The following is a 19185-nucleotide window of genomic DNA, read 5'->3' as shown; positions in this document are numbered from 1 at the left end:
GTTATCGCGATGAAAGCGCAAAGTAGGCTACGAGGCCCAGCGTGTTCCAAATGCACGCGTGGTGTTTTTCGCTGCTTCAGGTCACATTTCTTAGTCAAATAGTATGTCGGGCCTTATCTGTCAAATCTGCCGTCTTGGACGCTTTTCAACTTCATTGTGGCGATTCTGATGATGATTCTGATTATGAAGTTTTATCGCGCCGACGCTACACAGCCTTGGCGATGAGTCGCGCCGTAGTGGAGGGCTCCGGATAAATTTTGACCACCTGGGGATCTTTGATGTGCGCCGAAATCTCGTACACACTGGCGTTTTTCGCTTTTCGCCTCCACCAGCAAAGCGGCCGCCGCGGCCGGGAATAGAACCCGCGTCCTTGAGCTCAGCAGCACAACGCCTTCGCCACTGAGCCACCGCGGCGGGTCTCCACTGTGGCGAATCATAGCAGTTTCTTCGGAACGTGTGTACTCGTCAGCATAAGTCGAAGCGTGCGCGGCGGAATCAGCATAGCAGATGTGCGCTCGCCCTCGGGGTCTGCTGTGAAGGTTCGTTGACTGAAAGTCGTAAAATTCGGGGATAAAATTTGAGTTAAGCGGAGTTTCTAGGTAGATGAAATACTGAAAATTGCGGTGTAAACGCACGTCGCACATCGCAAAAGGGCATAACATCAATAACCTCACCATTAAAAAATCTTGCACCCGTCCGTCTAACGAGGACGATGGTTGAACGCTAAGCTTTCTCGTGATGGGTTCTTTGGTTCACCAATCCCACACTGCGAGTGTGTGCTACTCTGGAGGTGCGCACCACTTTTCTAGAATACCCATAGGCCTAACGTCTGGGTTCGGGGTGTACGGCGTGAATCGGTTGGCGTTCAGTGAGCACTTTTTTGAGTGGGTGGCGGTTTGAGGGGTTAAACCCCAACATGTGACGTTAGCCGTAACGTCCTAAACCTTAGAATGGGAAGTTAGGCACGCATAGCAACGTCATTCTTCTCGTGACGGATTCGTTGGTTGTCGTCTGGATTTTCCAAACCGCTTCGACCATGTCGAAAAACCCAGGTTCGATTCCGGCCGTGGGAAGCGCTTTTTTTTTCTTTCACTTCACCCACGATCATTCATCGTCATCGTTGGAGAAATTTGGCTTTCCTTCATAGAGTATTGGCGTACAACAGCATCAATGAGGAGACTAAAGCTTCGCTTTAAAAACGAGCTCCCGAACTAATGCGGTACGATCAGAAGCTCACCGTGTAGGAAGATGGTAATTTGACGACGCGTTACTGCGGCACACATGGCACTGACGCTGAAAGAGGCGTTGTTAGTCATGTGAACATAAATTACTGTTTGTATTTGGCTCTGCAGCGATGGTTGCCGGCTTTTGCATTTAAGATAACCCTAAAGCCGCTAAGCTCAGCTCATAAGCGGACGCAACCGAACCACATGCGAACAAGCGCTTTGGTGAAGCAAAGCAAGGACAGCAAAAAACGGCAAGAAAGCGACGTGCCTGAGAAGGGAGAGTCCCTTCTGTGTTAGGAGGGAGTGGGCAACTTTCCGCTTTCCTGTCACTCAAAGCTATAAAAAAAAGTCGTCCTGCCGGCGAAACAACGTGCATAATTGTCAGTACCCTATGACCAGATCTGATCTTCATATTAAGTGACCCTCCCGCTGCCATCCGGCGGCCTCCAAAATGCATTACAATTCGTAAATCTGCACTCCATTGTCTTCTCGCTCGAGTGGAGGCCTTGTTCGCCATTGGGCTGTCAGGACGCTTGCTTTGTAATCCAGCAGCCTTCGGGGACTCGGTCCGCCATGTTAATGCGCGACGAGCGAGTCGCGGCAGAGATTTCTTTGTAATCAAGCAGAAGCCCTTGGGGACTTATTAATGCGCGAAAAGAAGCGATTTTTATGCTTGTCTGCACTGCACGCGGTCAAAATGACGTCGCGTGAATACTGCCCTTTGTTCTGTACAGTTCAGTGTCCCCATTTACCGCAACTATGAGCGTTAGTAAGCAACTTTTTCGTTCCCCATGGGGAATCTCACGCGGTTAACTGTTTAGCCCAAGGTGGCAACGATGGCTCGGTCGTGCTGTTATTTCCGGGGCCGGTCAGGCGAATAAAGTTGGCAACGTGTATGCTGCTACTGTTGCGGTTCAATGGGCTTTCGTGCCCCGCTGGCCCGCAATCCTTACATGGGGAACGGGTTCGCTCTTTTGTTCTGCAACTTCCGAAAGCTGGGGGAGACATCTTGCCTGTGAAAGCGGGTCAACGCGTCCTCTGCTTCCGACTTGTTTTCAGAATTGCGCCCATCGTCAAGGGCTGTGCCCTCGATGAAGCGAGTGTGCGCGTTGCGGCGCAGCGCGCCCACTGGAAGCGGGTTTCGCCCCTGCCTGCGGCGTTGCCTGCGTCGGCTGGCATTGTTACGTTCACATTCCCGTCCTTTTTTCTGCTCACTCTCTAATTTCCTCTCGGGTGCTTGCTTAACATAAACATCGCATCTTTAATTACATAAAAGCAATTAGCCCGGGGCGTAGCTTTTTCTGTCAGGGGAGGTCTTACTACATTTGGATGTCGTAGCACGCACGCAACTTTCAGGTTATGCAGTTTTCTGTGTCAAGTGACTGAGCTTCTGTGACCCTAATTCCTCCAGTGCTTGACGTGCCGATTCGTCATTAGGCAGCCGTGTGTCATAATCTTTCATTGTGCAACCACTACTTCCTTGTGACTACTTGGTGGCAAGACTGTTTTAAAAAAGGGCGAAAATGCTCTGGTGTCATTAAGGATCGCTGTTTGGCACCGGTTACTTTCTTTTATTGTTTCTCTGCTGCCTTTATGTTATAATTCCAGAGCAACAATTTCCGTTTGGTGAAATACTAAGGTGGCCGGTACATTTGCTGCCTAACGTCTCTCACTTCTTTACCAACTTATCGTGGGTTACCTAAAGCAAACTGTTTACTCAGTTCAGTTGTATAGACCATGACAATAATTGCTTCGGCTTTCTGGTTGCCTTCGAAGATGGCGTGCAGAATTTTCACGCAGTGCTGCTCAAGGAATGAGCGCAGACATTAAGTTTCGTGTATACGGATACCCAGGGGAATTTGGTGTATACGTGAATTCCGAGCGGGTGCCCGTAACATGGGGGTGGAAAGTTACTTTGATGTTTCTGTGGCGACAGGCGTGCTTGATGACTTCAAGTGTGTGAGTGACGCACGTTGGAACAAAAGAAAACAACAAAAAAGAACTTGCATTTTCGTTATTCTGCCAAAGCTCTGCACTTAAAATGTTTGAAGGCATGCCTATCAACGTGATTCTTTTTGCACAAGGCACCAATTGAAAATAGCATGCTGTCATTAGCGACGCCAGTTTAGATAAATATTCATGTATTCATTCCATGCATAATATGCGTGTGTTTATTTTATCGGATCCCCCGCATCAGCGATGCAGGGGACAATAATACTCATAATATGCGTGTGTTTAACACAACAAAATATAAATTCGCGCATGTTTCGCGCACATGCCACTAACATTTCCTTCAAGTACTCTATGAGCTCTATATTCCAAGCTCTGGCCGATTCGTAACCATGCATAACCACGCATAGCGAGCACGCTGGCGTTGTCTGATCACGCACAACAGCTAATTATGCCCCGAAGAACAGTTGGCTGCGCCATAAAGTCCCTCGCCTCCTCTCCGGCGTAAATTTGAAAACCAGCTTATGAAACATTCACGCGTTATGAACTTTAATGTGCAGCTGCTATTCGGGATTCTCAGCAAAATTATTCGGTCAGCCCACCAAGAGCAATTCATAATCGCCCTGATATATTTAGTTCCTCAAAATGCGACCCTCGCTTAAGCATTAGCGCTGTTGAATAATTTCTCAGCTTCCCTGCCGTCGAAAGTATCCGCAGAGTTTCTCAACTCGGCCTTCTACATAAACAACTATATTACAATTTTCCTGTCCAACGCCGTTAGGCCCGTTCATCACGTCGCCTCTCGTTGAGTGTACAGCGCTTTCATGGCGATTCAACTCATGCTTCAACAAATCATTCCTGCCCACAGCTGTTGTAAACTGGGCCTGAATGCATAGTTAGTGAACACGACCCTTTCAAATCCTAACAGTTAACTACTGATAGTATTGGTTTTCTAATGGTTGCTGTTTACATCATGTATATTTTCATTTCACTATTTTGACGATGCGTGGACCTCACTCGCGTTTGTGCTTGAATTCAGTGTTTGCAACACCCCCGTTTCCTGCGTAACACCCGGGAGGGGTCGTTACGGTTTCAATAAATGACGCGCGCGGTGTGCGACGCTGTCAAATGTGCTGGCGGCACGCGCGGTAATGCTTGTAGGCGCGAGCGGTCGGTTTGACGTACGCGGCAGCCTGCCTTCACGGGATGTGAAAATGATTCAGTGCCCTTTAGCAAAGCGTCAAACTTTATAACGCAGAGCACATGCAGGAAGTTCTGTCTCTGTTTTGTGGTCTGAAGTTTGGAACGACATGACTGACTCAACCCAAACACCCAAACGGACGGACCCTTTGGTACGTGGTGGTCTGGTTTTCGCTGGCCTCTGTTTCTCCCCCGCTGTCACTCGCTTCCGGTTTGTCGTTACGCAAGCAGCAGCCAGTGGCTTGCCTCATCGAATCGGTGTGAGCGAAAGGAGTAGGGAAAACGTGCTGTCTAATTTGCGGTTTCTTGGCTATTAAAAAGACACTGAAGTGAATTTGTCGGAGTTGTATTTGTGGCGGCATTGTGCAATCAATGTCATTCATTGATTCATATTTTCCCGAAGTCCGGAACCTTAGTCCATATATGTAATCGGCGGCACAAGAGAAAACAGCACACGCTGTTCGCTGCCGCCGCGCCAACTACCACAGTGAGGTCACACTAATTTACAATGTCTTTTTGTAGTATCTCAGGCACCGAAATTTTTTATTTCCGCTCATTTTATAGTTCGTATTGACTTGTTTTTGTTCATGTGCAGGTTTTACAGTTTAAACGTACTAGCTCCGTACTTGCTCCGTGTGTACTTGCCATTATTGTGTTGTCATAGCGGAAGTCGTCAAATCTTTTGAGAGAGCACGAGGACGCGGGTTCGATTCCCGGCCGCGGCGGCCACTTTTCTGATGGAGGCGAAAAGTAAAAACGCCCGTGTGTACGAGATTTCGGCGCACGTTAAAGATCCCCAGGTGGTCAAAATTAATCCGGAGCCCTCCACTACGGCGCGCCTCATCGCCTGTGTTGCGTCGGCGTGTTAAACCGTACATTCAATCAATCAATCAATCAATCAATCAATCAATCAATCAATCAATCAATCAATCAATCAATCAATCATCAAATCAAATCTCTTGAGAGGATTGTGCGAGGAAAACTGCCCTTTCGTGTTTTTTTTTCTTCAAAAATGCGCGTAAATCGGCTGAAAAAACTCTGAATATAGTCCATGCGTTGTATACTTCAATCTAATTGTTACCACTCACCCCAGTGTCCCTCTGCACGGAATAAACAGTGAGAAGGGCAACGGTAAGGTAGCGCTTTCGTTTGAAACGAAATCGCTATTGGCCGCGAGGCCCACCACTGGAGAGGCCGGCGCTGCGATCGTTTTGACGTCACTTGTAGGATCACCGTTCCTATCTTTCTGCGTGATTGGCTTGCAGGGCGTGACATTTCGCTTAGGAAGCGCGTTCTAAAAGTATTTTCGTGTTAATTTCCTTCGTTTGAAGTTAATTCTCACTGCGTCAAGCGCAGTTCGACCTAATGGTGACTGTATAACCGTATAAACTGTGGTAGATTATCCGCAAACACCATAAGCGTGGTGGTGTATTACGCATGCGACCGAAGCGTAAGCAGCGGCTTGTTTCCCCGATCAACAATGTGGACTACGACGATCGTGGAGTGAAGTTTCTAGATTTCCCTTGTTTGCAAGAAATGTATAAAGCAGGAAATTGTGAAGCGTTAACTGCTCGCAGAAGCACACGCACCCGCCGTGCCTGCCCGCACAGCCGACGGTGCGGCTCGAACCGACGCAGGTCGCGGCAGCAACAACTTGTCGTCGCTTTTTAAAATCACACAACTCGTGGAAAAGAAGTTCCAGATTGGCGAAAGTGGATGTTAGTCTGATGAAAAATTTTGATGGGTCGTGTCATCAGCTGTGGTTTTCAAAGCGATGCTCAAATATCTGCCGCGATTTACGTCGACCGGCCGCGGAGGTCGGTCCCGGCAGCGCCGGCCCGTTCACGCACGCTGCGGCGAGCGGCCGAGAGGCCGTGCAGGTATGTTGATTGTCGATCGCTTCAACGGAAATCACCGCGCTTGCAGAGTTCCCAGCGCGGCGCCACGGTATGTCCTCGAGGCCAATAGCTCTCTTCGGGGTTCCTTTAAACGCCCTTCCTTTGAAGTGCCAAACGAGGTTGCTGAACTCCATGCAGCGAGTTGCGTTAGATGCGTGCAGCAAGCGAAGGTGCCATAGGTTTTCTCACATGTCCTCATATTGCCGAGTCAGGCCGGAGCTGAGCCTTCTTTACCGTGCACGTATCTCATGGGATGCCATGCATTTTCTGATTTCGCCCTGACCCAAATATGGTCTTTGTGACCGGCAATTGAACCCGGATTCTAGCCCATGCAAGCAGCGCTTAGCCGCATGCTTCACCAATGCAAGTGGGTGAAAATCTTGAAAGGGCTAACTGTAGTTATCCTCATTGTTTTCATGACTTTGTCAACGCAATATGTCGGGCAGCAAATGACACAATGCGATTCTGAAGCAGGCGTGAATGTTTGCTAAAACGGAATTTAAAGTTAATTTCTGATGCCGTGGCAGTTGAGCCTTCAGCTCGAACAGTGCGGGCTTCCGCGGATAGCGCCCACCTGGCACCGTTGTTATAGCGGTGACTGTCGTGTGCTTCAATGTGACCTGACATAATTGAATGCGTTCATGCCCCTTTTTTCTCAACTACGTGTCAAAAAGAGAGAGAGAGAGAGAGAGAGAGAGAGAGAGAGAGAGAGAGAGAGAGAGAGAGAGAGAGAGAAAGAACGCGCTGTTCTTCGCGAAGGCATTGGCAGTTCGACGAAATGCTCACGACTGGTTGAAGGACAGCTCGAGCGCGGCGCCTCGCTGTAATTGTATCAGCCTCGCTCTCTCCTTCTATTCCGGTTCCTATTTGGGCTTTGCTCGTTGGGAGTGGGAAAACGCCGACACGCTCGTGCGGCCTCGCTTAATTAAGTTTAGGATACACACGAAAGCGCTTTGCTCTCGTTACATCTCGCATCGGTCGACTGTCCCTGAAGCTTCCGCGCTTTTTCGAGATGTCCACATTGTGTACCGATCTCTGCCCAAGGCCGGGTTCAGACTGTTGCCGCAATTGTCGTAATAACTTTAAATAATGACGTCACTTCACGTCCCAGCCAACCGCACTGCGTGAGACGCCGTTTTTTTTTTTTTGTTACTTGCATAGATAACGCTATGGCTTTTGCGTCAGTGGTCTGAATATCGCCTAAGGCCATATTCAAACTACCAACGTAAAAGCCATATCGTGATCTATGAACGTAAAAAAAAAAAAAAAACGGCGTGTCACGCAGTGCGGTTGGCTGGGACGTGAAGTGACGTCATTATTTAAAGTCGTTACGACACTTGCGGCAACAGTCTGAAGCAGGCCTAAGGCGCGCGGCGAGAATAATCGCGGAAAGCGGGCGATTCGGATGCTCTTGAAGCGTCTGTTGTGGCCTTGCTACTTGGAGCCGGTCCAAAGGCGTCTGCCGCGGGAGCGCTGAACTCCCCGCGAGGTCCGGCCTCTCCTTCGGCGGTGCCGGCGACCCGCACTTCCTTGTGCCGCCGCTTTCCGGAATTCTAGAGGAGTGTGACGCCACGCGCCCGATAGCGATCGTTACGGACCGTGCACGCCGCTACCGGCAGAGAAAAGGTCGGATATGAGCGCCGGCTTATTCGCGTTGGCCCTGCCCAATTGATGGCCACTTAATCCCGCACAATGTAGCTGTGTACGAGGGCCTGAAAGCCTTTTCATGCGCCAGCATCGGCCGCTTATTCGCCCGTGACTTGAGTCTTCTACCTAACTGTTGCGAAACACGCACCCGCATTGTCCGGAAGTCTGCGCCCGGTGTCTGTGAGGCCAGAGTAATTGACCGCGGCTCTGTTTTTGTGTGTGTGCGTGCGTGAGGCAACATTTTTTTGTCTCCTGCCTATCTCGGCTTGCTGTTTCGCCCTTGCATTTCTCATGTTGATTCGGCCACGTGCTACAGCAACCACAGAGCTCGTATGCCAGGCCACTTGCCGTGAACATTCCCGTGGTTATAATTATTTTTGTCCTTGAAATTTTCAAGCTGTTGCTGAAGTATTCTTAGAGGGAACGAGTAGCATAAATTTCCATTTCACCATTCCCGAAGTAGGAACTTTTGCGACAAGAACACCCACGAACTGCATTATTTTTGTACTCTTTATGTTCCAACGTTGCTGTGAGTCAGTGTTAAAAATTCGCTGAACCTTTCCTCCCACAACCATTTTTTTCGCTCGTGAACCAGGAGTTACGGCAGCATTTCGGCTGTGCACCGTGTAGGCTGAATAAAGTTAGTGTAATCGGCATCAAATGGCTCCTGAAGTACCTTTTTCCCAGCATTAATACTTGGTTGGGGTATTTCGTGGGCAGCCAGTCCTTCAATGCCCACAAAATACCCGAACCAAATATTAATGCTTCATTCACATAGATAGCTTAGAAACTCGCTCTTTTTTTTCTTTCTCTCTCTTTTCCGCGTTCTGCAAAGTACGGGCATTTCTTGTGTGCATGTGTGACGTCGCACAAGCGATTGGCAGGTTGCGACCGTCACTGGCTTCGTGATGCCTCGCAGTGCTCGCGGAATGCACGCCTGCGGAGGCATATCCATCGCGTACGCTCAATGCGTTATGGCAGAAGTGTATTAACTCGAAAGCTTCAAGTAGACCATCGAAAGCCGGCTTTCTGGCGTCGGCATCCGTAACATGATAACGGCTCTTTCGGACGCGTTCCATACCATGAGGCGTTCCGCAACGCGAGTTTAAATTAGGCGGTAGCGATGCAGTCGTCCACGCCAGTACACAACAGGTGAACAAGCAGCGAAATTCGCCATCGTCGTCAACTTTCCCATTGTATAGCGGCAGGAACGAGCAGTGTCGCGCGAGCGTAGGACACAGGTTGTCGAAGACATTCGAAGGTGGATACCACAGCAAAGCGTCCTAAGGCGCCAAGATTGCGAAGCCCTTCGACAGCGTGAAGCGGAAAGAAGGCGTCTCAGGCGTTGTTAGACTGGACGTTCATGCTTTCGCTTCACAAACCGTAAAGAGGTGCCGTAGGGATTTTTCGTCGTAGCGTTTAAGCTGTAACTTGCCACCACGTCCCATGAGTGCCGTTTCTTTCTGAGCGCCATATTTGTCTCGTACGTATACGAAAAGACGGCTGTAGGACTATTCGTCGAAAGGCAATTCGTAATAGGGCAACTCGTAGTAGGGCAATTCATCGCATAGGACCATTCGTAATAGAGCAATTTGTCGAAATGACGATTCGTCGCTTGGATGAGTGTGTTCAAGAAACTGCAAACTGGGCTAGTTGTTACTGGTTCATTCTACTACTGCGCGAAACAAGACTGAGGCAAAGACACAACACGGGCACAGTGCAGGCTGGCAACACAATTTTATTGAAGAAGCAAGCAATCTATAAAAAAAGCAAATACCCCGAAGGCAAACTTTATAGGAGCGAACTTGTGCTCCGCAAGAACTCGAGGAATACACAGGCGTCGAAGGAGTCAACAGAGTGACGTCCACAAGCGATCGTCGGCGAATCAAATGCCACGACGCTTCCTCTGCACACATTTATCTGTAGTGCTTTCGTGACAAAATACACGAACGGATATTCATGCATTCGCACCTGCGCTGGCCTTCATTTCTGAACGGATTTTATTACCTCGGTTGGGTGTGGAGCATACCTGTGGTAATGTGAGTTTAACAACGCGCAGCTTAGAGACGTCAGTCACGATCATCCGCTTTGCAGGTCCCTCTTTTTCGACATATCCAGTAGATGCTTTGCTCAGTCGTTCGGTTCGCAGTATATAAAAATCCTTCGCGAACCAGCATTTCCCCGCCTCCTCCAGTCCTGATGACTTCCATAGCGACAGAAAAAAAAAAAAAAAAACCCGCTTAGACCAGGTAATTTATAGCATTATTTTGGCCAGTGAACTTTATTTTGTTAGCTATGAAAGGTCGTTGTGCAAGCTGCAGGCTCACTGAACCACTAATTTTCGGTCCTAAGTGATAAGATTGGCCCGGTGAACACGCAGCCTCCTGTGCAGTGGTGGATTAATTTGAACAGTGGAGCTGTTTAGTCCGAGCATTATCCGTCCGTCGCACCAGAAAACTTCGAAGTGTGAGGTTTCGGAAAGGGGCAAGAGGGCAAGGAGCCCACGAGCAGGTGTTGGGAGTGCGCGTCTCAACAAAGAAATGTGGTTAGGGAGGTCCCGGGAATCGAACCCGGGACCTTTACGCCATGAAACCCCTTCTAGAATAGTCCTTTCTGCTTTAAAGGTAATAATAAGTTTTTTTTTTTTTTAACGAGCTGCCCTACGTGACCAGTTGTCGTGCGACGAATTACCCTATTACGGAATGCCCTATTACGGATTGTCTTTCGACGAACGGTCCGTACGCCACGAGAAGACGGCGTCCCTTCTCTGGGCATCCCATGTGCCTTGCCGTCTGCCTACGCAGTGCCCGGGCGACGGCGAAGCACAGATAACTATCGGGCCAAGCGAGCGGGTTTGCTGTGGTTGGTTTTCTTGTCGCCAGTGAGCGCCCGCCGTGGCCGCAACTCTTCGGGCGCTTCCGAGAACGGAGGGGCACTGGGCGCGTCCGTATATTTCACGAGCCCTGCCAGGGAGCGACCTCGTGGCTTCCGCCGCGGCGTTTCGCCACCACGCTTGGTTGACGGGGTCCGGCTGTCGGCGGCGTTCTGAGTGCCGGCATTGCCCAGGTGTGATGTCTTCTCCCCTTTTCACGAGGTTGCCGCGCCGAAGTGTTGTCGGGAGCGCGACGCGTCTGCATCGTCGCAGCCTTTCGTGCGCGGAAAAATGGCGCGACAGTATGATGCGTATGCGGGGTTACACTATACACAACGAGGAGGCTTTGAGCGCCGAATGGACCCCTGCAGTGAAAGGTGCATACCAAGTTTATTTGCGTAGGGCAGTCGCTGGTCACTTGACTCATTTGGTGGTGTCTTTTTTTTTTTTTTAAGCAGTTGGCAAACTCAGCACTTTCGCAGTGATGGACGTACTTGGAAAGGAAGGTGTAGCTGTTTGCTGACGGGGAGTATAGCCGAGTCGGTGATGCGGAATGAAGGAAAAACAGCGATAACAGAACGCTGTATTACTTTCACGCTTGCTGTGTAGTACGAGGCTGGAGAGCCGTCTGCCGTGATGGCTCCGTCACTAAAAGGCTTTGTGCGGCTGAGCCTGAGGTCGCGAGTTCGGTCCCGACCGTAGTGACCTTTTTTTTCAGTGGAGACGAAAAATGAAAACGCCTGTGTCGAGACTTCGGCGCACGCCAGGTGGTCAAAATTAACCCGGAGCCCTTCACTACGGCGCGCCTCAGAGCCCAGCTGCAGCTCCGGCGCGTTAAAATCGGACAATTTTGAAGCGAAGGAAATACAGGTTCACGTTAGCGGGATTTTTGCGGGTGCTAAAGGACCCCAGGTGGCCTAAATTAGTCTGTTTCCCTCCACTACGCCCTGCTGCGTAGGTCAGCTATGGGCTCACTAATGACACCTTGAAATTAAAGGAAAGCAGAACGTGTCCATAACTAACATAGAGCAGTGTAGGGGTATAACAAATACGAAGCAGTGGGAGGAATTCAGAAAAGCGTAATGTTAAAATGAGACACCCTATCGGATCTAGAAGTAAAGCAACGAACTGTAGACCATTGGTATTTTAGTGGCCACAATAAAACAACGAAGGAAGCAGTAGAGAAAGATATGGGCTGGGTGTCTTTCGAAGTTGAAAAGCTCAAAGTGAAAAAATATATCTTGAGAGGCGGTTAAGAACTACTGATCCACGTGAGTGGAGAGCTTAACTGTTTGAAGCGTGGACACGCAGGGAAGCGTGGACACGCAGGGGTGAAAAAAAAAAATAACTAGAAGGTTAACGATAAAATATCTAAAGAGCAGTGATGAATCAGACAGCCAAGATAGCCACACAGGAGGGAAAACAGACAGAAACTAAATAATGGAGAGAGAAAAAAAAGCGAAATAGAAAACTTCGTTAGAGATGTACAGGGCAAACAAGAGAGGTACCACAAAAATCTCCGCGATGACTACTAGAGTAGAGCTTTGCTTTTTGAGATAAGAGCAGGTTGCCTGAGGGCGAAGAGCTTTGTGAGAAAGTATCACTGCAATGAAAAGGCATGTGTGGTCTCCTGAAAGGAAACAAACGATTTGACACATTTTGCTGTAATGCTATAGTAAATCCATCTTTCCGAGGCCGTAGGGTATAGTAATACGAAGACATTCAACTCCAAAACCTTTGAGTTGGCTAAAAGAGGATTGGAATGCTGGCGAAGGAAAAGTAGGGAGGAGAATATAACGTAGAACAGCTACCACATGTTATGAACGAGATTCAAGTTAAACGTACCGCTAATAGCAGTGCTAAATTTATAAGGGCCATATGACAAAGGTAACTTAGCTTCTTCGGTGAGGTGACACATTTCATCACCCCAATACAACGGGAATACAAAAAAAACAATCAATAAATTTATTTTATTTTATTTATTATACCTCAAATACCCCAGTACGGGGTGTTACATCAGGGGTGGGCTGTGGTACATATTTCTTTCGATGTGGGTCTTGAACAGAATGCGGCTTGTGTGGTGCACGACGTCGGGTGGAAGATCATTCCAATCCTCTGCTGTTTGAACAAAAAACGAGCGAAGGTGGGCAGTTGTGCGGTCATGCGCAGTATAAACGGTGTTGTGGTGGCTAGTTCGAGAAGAGATTCGATGTGTGGGCATGTTACTGGATGCGTCAGACAATGAATGAAAGAATTTGGGAAAAAGGGTTAGTCTAGCGGCCTTGCGTAGCAAATCCAGGTTCTGAAGTTGGGTTTGGTTTTTCAGATTAGTGACGCTTGAGTGATGTGAATATTCAGAGTAAATAAACCTTGCTGCCCCATTCTGAATAGATTCCAACATTTTAGATAGATTATATTGGTGCGGGTCCCAGACGGCGCAAGCGTGTTCGAGTTTCGGGCGTACTAATGTTAGGTTAGCTAAACGTTTTACAGGTGGAGGGGCAAGGCGTAAGTTTCTTCTGAGGTAGCCAAGAACTTCATTTGCTTCGTTACAGATATTTATTATGTGCGGTGTCGAATTAAGATCGGATGTTATGTTTATACCTAAATACCTACAGGAATCCACGGGGGATAACTATAGAGCCGAAAATAAAGTATGTTGGAGCCGGGTAATGTTTCCTACGATGAAAAGAAACGACAGACGTTTTGTTAATGTGTAGAGTCATTAGCCAATTTCTGCTCAATGTTTCAATTGTTAATAGATCGTTTTGGAGAATGCAAGAGTCATTAGGGTCATTAATTGGGCGATAAATGACGCAGTCATCTGCGAATAAACGGATACTTGACGATATATTATTAAGCAGGTCGTTTATATAAATGAAGAACATGGGGAGGGGGGGGGAGGACCGTACCCTGGGGCACACCTGAGACTACTTGACAGCGGGATCATGATGCCTGGTTGGCATAAACGAACTGTTCATGGTTGGACAGAAAATTTTGGATCCAGTTTAAAACGGCAGGGTCAAGGTTTAAGCGCGAAAGTTTTAGAAAGAGACGTTTATGGGTACCTTGTCAAAAGCTTCTTCGAAGTCTAGAAAGAGAGCGTTTACAGGAATATTGTGATCAAGACATGAGCTGTAATCATTAATAAAAAGCGGGAGTTGCGTGTTTCATGGGAGTTGCGTGTTTCACCCGTGCTGACTGGGGTGGAAAAAATTTACAGACGAAAGAAATTTGACGGTTTGAGAGTAGATAATATGTTCCATAAGTTAACAGCATACGCATAGTAGTGATATGAAGCAATAATAGGCGTCTCTTGGACATGTTGGCCCAATTTTAAAAACCATTATCTTTGGGGTGGCTATGAGGAGCACGTGGCTGTTGTTAACGGAAGAACTTCTCGCAGTCTTCGTGACATCGCTTGCAACAGCATAGGCTCCTGAGTGCATGAACGAAGGAAAAGGCAATGCGGTTAGTGGTGAGTTCTTGAAGCGACCTTTACGCGTGAGCGTATCACTTTAAAGGGACGGACAACCGACTTTTGTCGCGTATATGTTCTCTAGCTCATATGAAAGCCAGCGTTTTTTATAGCCGGGTAACCACAAGCAATTCATAGACAAATTGGAGGTAATAATTTTAATTTGGCAGCAGACTTTCTGAAATCGTAAGGGTGGTGGTTCGTAGTGTCGAAACTTGACCCTACAATATGTGTCCCGGTCACGTGACCTAGCTACTGTGACTGCTGAAACGTTTTTCACTTTTGAAAACCCTTTAACACAAATATTTGTATAATCATAAATTGTATATGTATTTTTAAACATTATTTTGAAAAATTTCAAGACACGCCGCCCGCCGCCGCTGAGATTCTCTCTGTGGCTAACTGGTCCCCCATGCCCAGAATCAACGGCAGCGTTCAGTAAACAGACCCAGTGAAGGAGCTTTGACGATCCTACCTTAGTCAAGGGCGTTTGTACTGCCAAAATATTCGATTTCAGTTTCCAAATACACCAACGGAAGCTTAAAAAAAAAGGACGCGCCCGGGGAGAATCGAACTTCCGACCTGCACAACGTGAAGCCAGATTCTACTTATCGTCCATCCCAACAGATGACGCCTTCGTGCAAAATAGACTGGTGGATTTTAAAAACAACACATAAAGGAATAAGAAAGCCTGTGATTCACAATTTTTTTAGCTGGGGACAAGCTTTTAAATATCGCTTTTCATTTCGCACACAGCCAAAAGTATGTTGCCGCGCTACTGTATGTCATTGTTGCCAGCATTATTTTTGGGAGGACACATACGGCTAATAGATCTAAAAATTTCGATTTAAAAAGGTCTAGGGCGTTATCAGCAAAACGGCTTCTCGCTAAGGCGCTTTAAGTGATGCCCTTTCATTTGGGATATAGAATATATAATCGACGAAAATCGGTTGTCTGTCCCTTTAAATATCCACCTCTCGAGTGTATGAGGCTCGCTTAGGTCAGCGGTTCTCACGATAGAAGCCAAGAAAAAGCGATGCGAAACAACGTCGTTTTATAGGAGTGTCAAGCCTTTCAATCACGGTTTTAGAGGGATAGAATTCCGCGTGGGCAAGAAAACGCTTTGCTAGGCAACACCCGGGGTAGTCTAAGGTCCCTGAAATTTAGGGACCTTAGGATAGTCGGTGCATGGGTGACGCTGTCGGCGGGTGAGTTCGAAACGCTGGCTAAGGCGTTGCGCTGCTGAGCACGAGGTCGCGGGTTCGATTCCCGGCCGCGGCGGGCGCTTTTCTGATGGAGGCGAAAAGCAAAAACGCCCGTGTGTACGAGATTTAGGCGCACGTTAAAGATCCCCAGGTGGTCAAAAATAATCCGGAGCACCTGATCGCCTGCGGCGCACCTGATCGCCTGCGTTGCGTCGGCGCGTTAAACCCCACCATCAATCAAGTTCGAAACGCGTCGTCTGCTACCGTGCACAACCAGGCGGCGATTTTCTTTATTTTCCTCTAAATAGAAATGTTCACCCTGAGGGAGAGAATAAACACGTTTGGAATTGTAAATCAGTACGGCCGGCATATCGACGTTTCGAGAGCCGGCAAGATGCTGTGCCAAGATGAACGGTGTGCGCTAACTGACGCGTTACGAAGCGTGGTAGTGTCTTGAAAGCCCACACCATAGAGGTTCTTAGTAAGTATACTAGAGAGGAAACTGCGCCTTGTAAGCCATGTCGTCGTGGGGGTTCATGGGAAGACCCCATTTTGGCTTGGGCTTGGCATGACAATTGGATTCTTGAGCGGTTTTCGAGATTTGCTTTCTTTACTATGCATTAACACGTTTACTAGCTACAAGAAAGCCTAAATCCTCCCTGTTCTGCGGTAGCCGTGTTCGGGGAAACAGCAGGCAGTGCGTGATCGCACCTGACGTTGCTCATGCCGCAGTCGAAGGAGGCATGACTGAGCGGATAATATGCCGCCGCGAAATTTCTAGCCGGCGAAAAGAAGAAACAAAACGTACTTCGACGAAGACAAGATACGACCACGGGGATACGACAGATACGGGCGCTTGTATGCGTCCTATCTTGTCATCGTGTACGACTGTTTAACGCCACGTTTTCCTTTTTTTTTTGTTAAACTAGTTGGCGATAGGTGCACCGGTTCACCTCGAGGGCAACGTTTTAATAGGCACGCTCACAAAACTTTCCAAACTCTTCAAGCAACTTATTATTTGCAATAATGGTAAAATTAATAAAATCAGTCTATAATGAGTTTCCCCCCCAAATGTTAACCTTGTTCGTAACTACAACCTTGGCGTGCGGAATAGCAGTAACAACCGTTCCGGTTTACTTCCTTTTTCCTTAGTTTTAAAACAGCCTGTTTCTTATTTTCCTATTACATAATTGCACACTATTCTTCGCGTTTTTGTGGCACTCCGTTTAAATTTGCGGTCACTGTTTCGATTGATTGTTGGGTTTAACGCGCCGACGCAACGCAGGCGATGAGGCGCGCCGTAGTGGAGGGCTCCGGATTAATTTTGACCACCTGGGGATCTTTATCGTGCGCCGAAATCTCGTACACACGGGCGTTTTTGCTTTTCGCCTCCATCAGAAAAGCGGCCGCCGCGGCCGGGAATCGAACCCGCGACCTCGTGCTCAGCAGCGCAACGCCTTAGCCACTGAGCCACCGCGGCGGGTGCGGTCACTGTTTCAATCCAAGGCAATGATGAAACTAAGGCGAGCGCGATGTATAATGGCGGCCCATGACGACATGTACAGATGGCCTTGATGTGAGCCGCATAGACGCCATAGCGCCAGATTCCTCTCTAGTGTATACTGTAAGAAACTCTATGTCCCACACACCGCGGCAAAACAACACGCAGTGCGGGGAACACACGAAGCAGTGTGGATTGTAGATAGAAAGAAAAGCCACGCCACCGCCCTGTTTTCAGCAGCACTGAATATTTAGACGCTGGGGTGTGTCTGCCGAGGGCATACATACGCGCTGTACACGGGCGTGCCCTTTCCCGGCTCTTGGCAACAGACTGGCGAGGAGGATGCGAGCTTAGACTGGTTGGTGAATACGTAAAATGTGAGCATAAGAGACGGAAGGGTGCAGGACGGCGTACTAAGGGCGAGTGCCTTTGTGGTTTATCGCTTTGTCGCTCGCCAGAATTTTCTTTTGCTTGGGCTGCGTGGATCAGTTGGCGCGGCTGCACCCCCTCGACAGCATGCATGCTAATGCACGAACTGAGTCGTGGCAATTGTCACCCACGGGCGTGAGTTTGTCTCAAAGAAAGCCTGCGTGCCCCATCGTTGGTAGTGCCACCCAAGCGCGCGAAGAAAGCACAGCTGTGCTGAAACACAGCATTCCAGCAGGAGCCCTCCACCGCATTGCGCTGTGCCTTGCAGCCCGGATGTTCTGGCTGCTCCATGCGTCAGTCGCCCGCGGTCGCTGTTGCAAAATAAGTCGGCACCTTTTGTTTTTAATGCGCGAGCGTCGTGACAGATTACTTGGCCCAGTTGGCGAAAAAAGCTGCGTCCCCTGCAGGTAAGCGTAGCCAGGACTAGCTGTCATCAGAATTTCCACTGGCTGCGTGTAGCCCCGTACATGTCATCCAAATTCGCATTGGCTGCGGTGGCCTACACGCACTCAGGTGGATTGGCCAGTGTCGACGAAGCAGCTGTCAGGATAGCTCACGGCCCATCCAACGATTCCCATGTGGCTGCAGCGGTCCGACTTTATCCCCAGCGGCACCCGCATGTCTATACACTTCGCCGTCTTCGCGAAAATTGGAAGGGGTTCAAGAAAACCGCTGCCAAGCGTCCATTTTACCGTTGGTGGGGTAGCTGGAACACAGCCTCAGTATTCTCATTGCTATAAGGTTTCGTAGTAATACATACTGGAGGGAAATCTTCCTGCAGCCGCGTGCCCGTCATGGAAGCCGCTGTCGCAGCTGACAGCAGCACTTTCTTACTTCGCCTGGCTCACAACATGCCTTCTTGCGGCACCTGACGACACAGGAAACAGGGGCAACATATTTTTGTTTTCGTGTTCGTGTTACATGAGACCTTTACAAAATTTGTGCCGGGGTTGTTTTTGATGATCTTATATTTATATTGACGACATATTTGGATCATTCTTTTCGCAACAACACTAGCGGTTTTTGCAGCCACAGGCAACTTTTGAGCTTGTTCGCTAGCCATGCCAATTAAAAATGAAGCGCTTGCACGCTCGTTCAAACTCCGCTGGCCTAGACGCAAGGGTTCTCTTTAGTATATTAGTATGAAACAATATTTAAGGGGCATCCCCTAGGTGGAGTAAGTTTCTGCGAAGAAACATTTCTTGGCATCCACCTCAGTGCAGCCGTACGGCTGCATTGAGGTGGATGTCAAGAAATTTTTCTTCGCATGAAACTCTGTTGCCAGCGTAGGCTAAAAAAATATGTTCCTAGTGGCAACTCATTACGCTCCTCAGGTTAGCGAGACGTGGACCGGTATACGAAAGGCGGTGACTGCGTTGGACTGCGGGAGTAACAGGGCCGGATTGTCCCTAGCGAGATTCCCTGTCCACAAAAATGAGGAGCTGAATGTCCCTCCCCTCAGCAGGGACAGTCCTCACATTAAGGAGTGCACGTGGAGTGCATTACCTATCCATCAGCTGGTCATCTTGCTGTATGTGCCAATTCCTTCGAGAGGAGAATCTTTGCAGTGTGTGGTTCGTGAAAAGAAAGACCGATGTCTGAGATTAGATGCTAGTTTCCTTTTAAAGCAGCCCCGCGGTTATAGGTATCCCACGGTATATGTTTTAGATGTTAAATAAGTCCGAGACGCCCGTCTTAAAAATCGAGTGAAAAATGCCTACATGCACCCTTCAGACAGCCATGAAGCTGCGCTGCGGAACCGTATATTTTGCCTTAGGC

At 48.5% G+C, this 19185-nt stretch overlaps 1 protein-coding gene across 5 annotated transcripts in view; it reads left to right on the top strand.

The window, feature by feature from the left end:
• Lpcat (lysophosphatidylcholine acyltransferase) overlaps window positions 1-19185 on the top strand; it is a 118847-nt gene that overhangs the window by 32643 nt on the left and 67019 nt on the right. The window contains exon 1 of one of the 5 annotated variants that reach the window (XM_077686189.1): window positions 10790-10987. The exons of 2 other annotated variants lie outside the window; for them this stretch is intronic. Coding sequence is in view for 1 of the 3 variants with exons in the window: in XM_077686188.1 (XP_077542314.1) it covers window positions 11098-11170 (73 nt within the window). In the remaining 2 variants the exon portion in view is untranslated. Of the gene's footprint in view, window positions 1-10789; window positions 10988-11082; window positions 11171-17617; window positions 17814-19185 lie in introns of those variants that run through there. 2 more of the 5 variants (XM_077686188.1, XM_077686190.1) reach the window with 2 other exon arrangements.

Source organism: Haemaphysalis longicornis, unplaced genomic scaffold (assembly GCF_048455015.1).
Source record: "Haemaphysalis longicornis isolate Haplotype H1 unplaced genomic scaffold, Haemaphysalis longicornis Haplotype H1 scaffold_1, whole genome shotgun sequence".
NCBI classification, from domain to species: domain Eukaryota; kingdom Metazoa; phylum Arthropoda; class Arachnida; order Ixodida; family Ixodidae; genus Haemaphysalis; species Haemaphysalis longicornis.
This window is presented reverse-complemented; position numbering and strand designations above follow the sequence as displayed.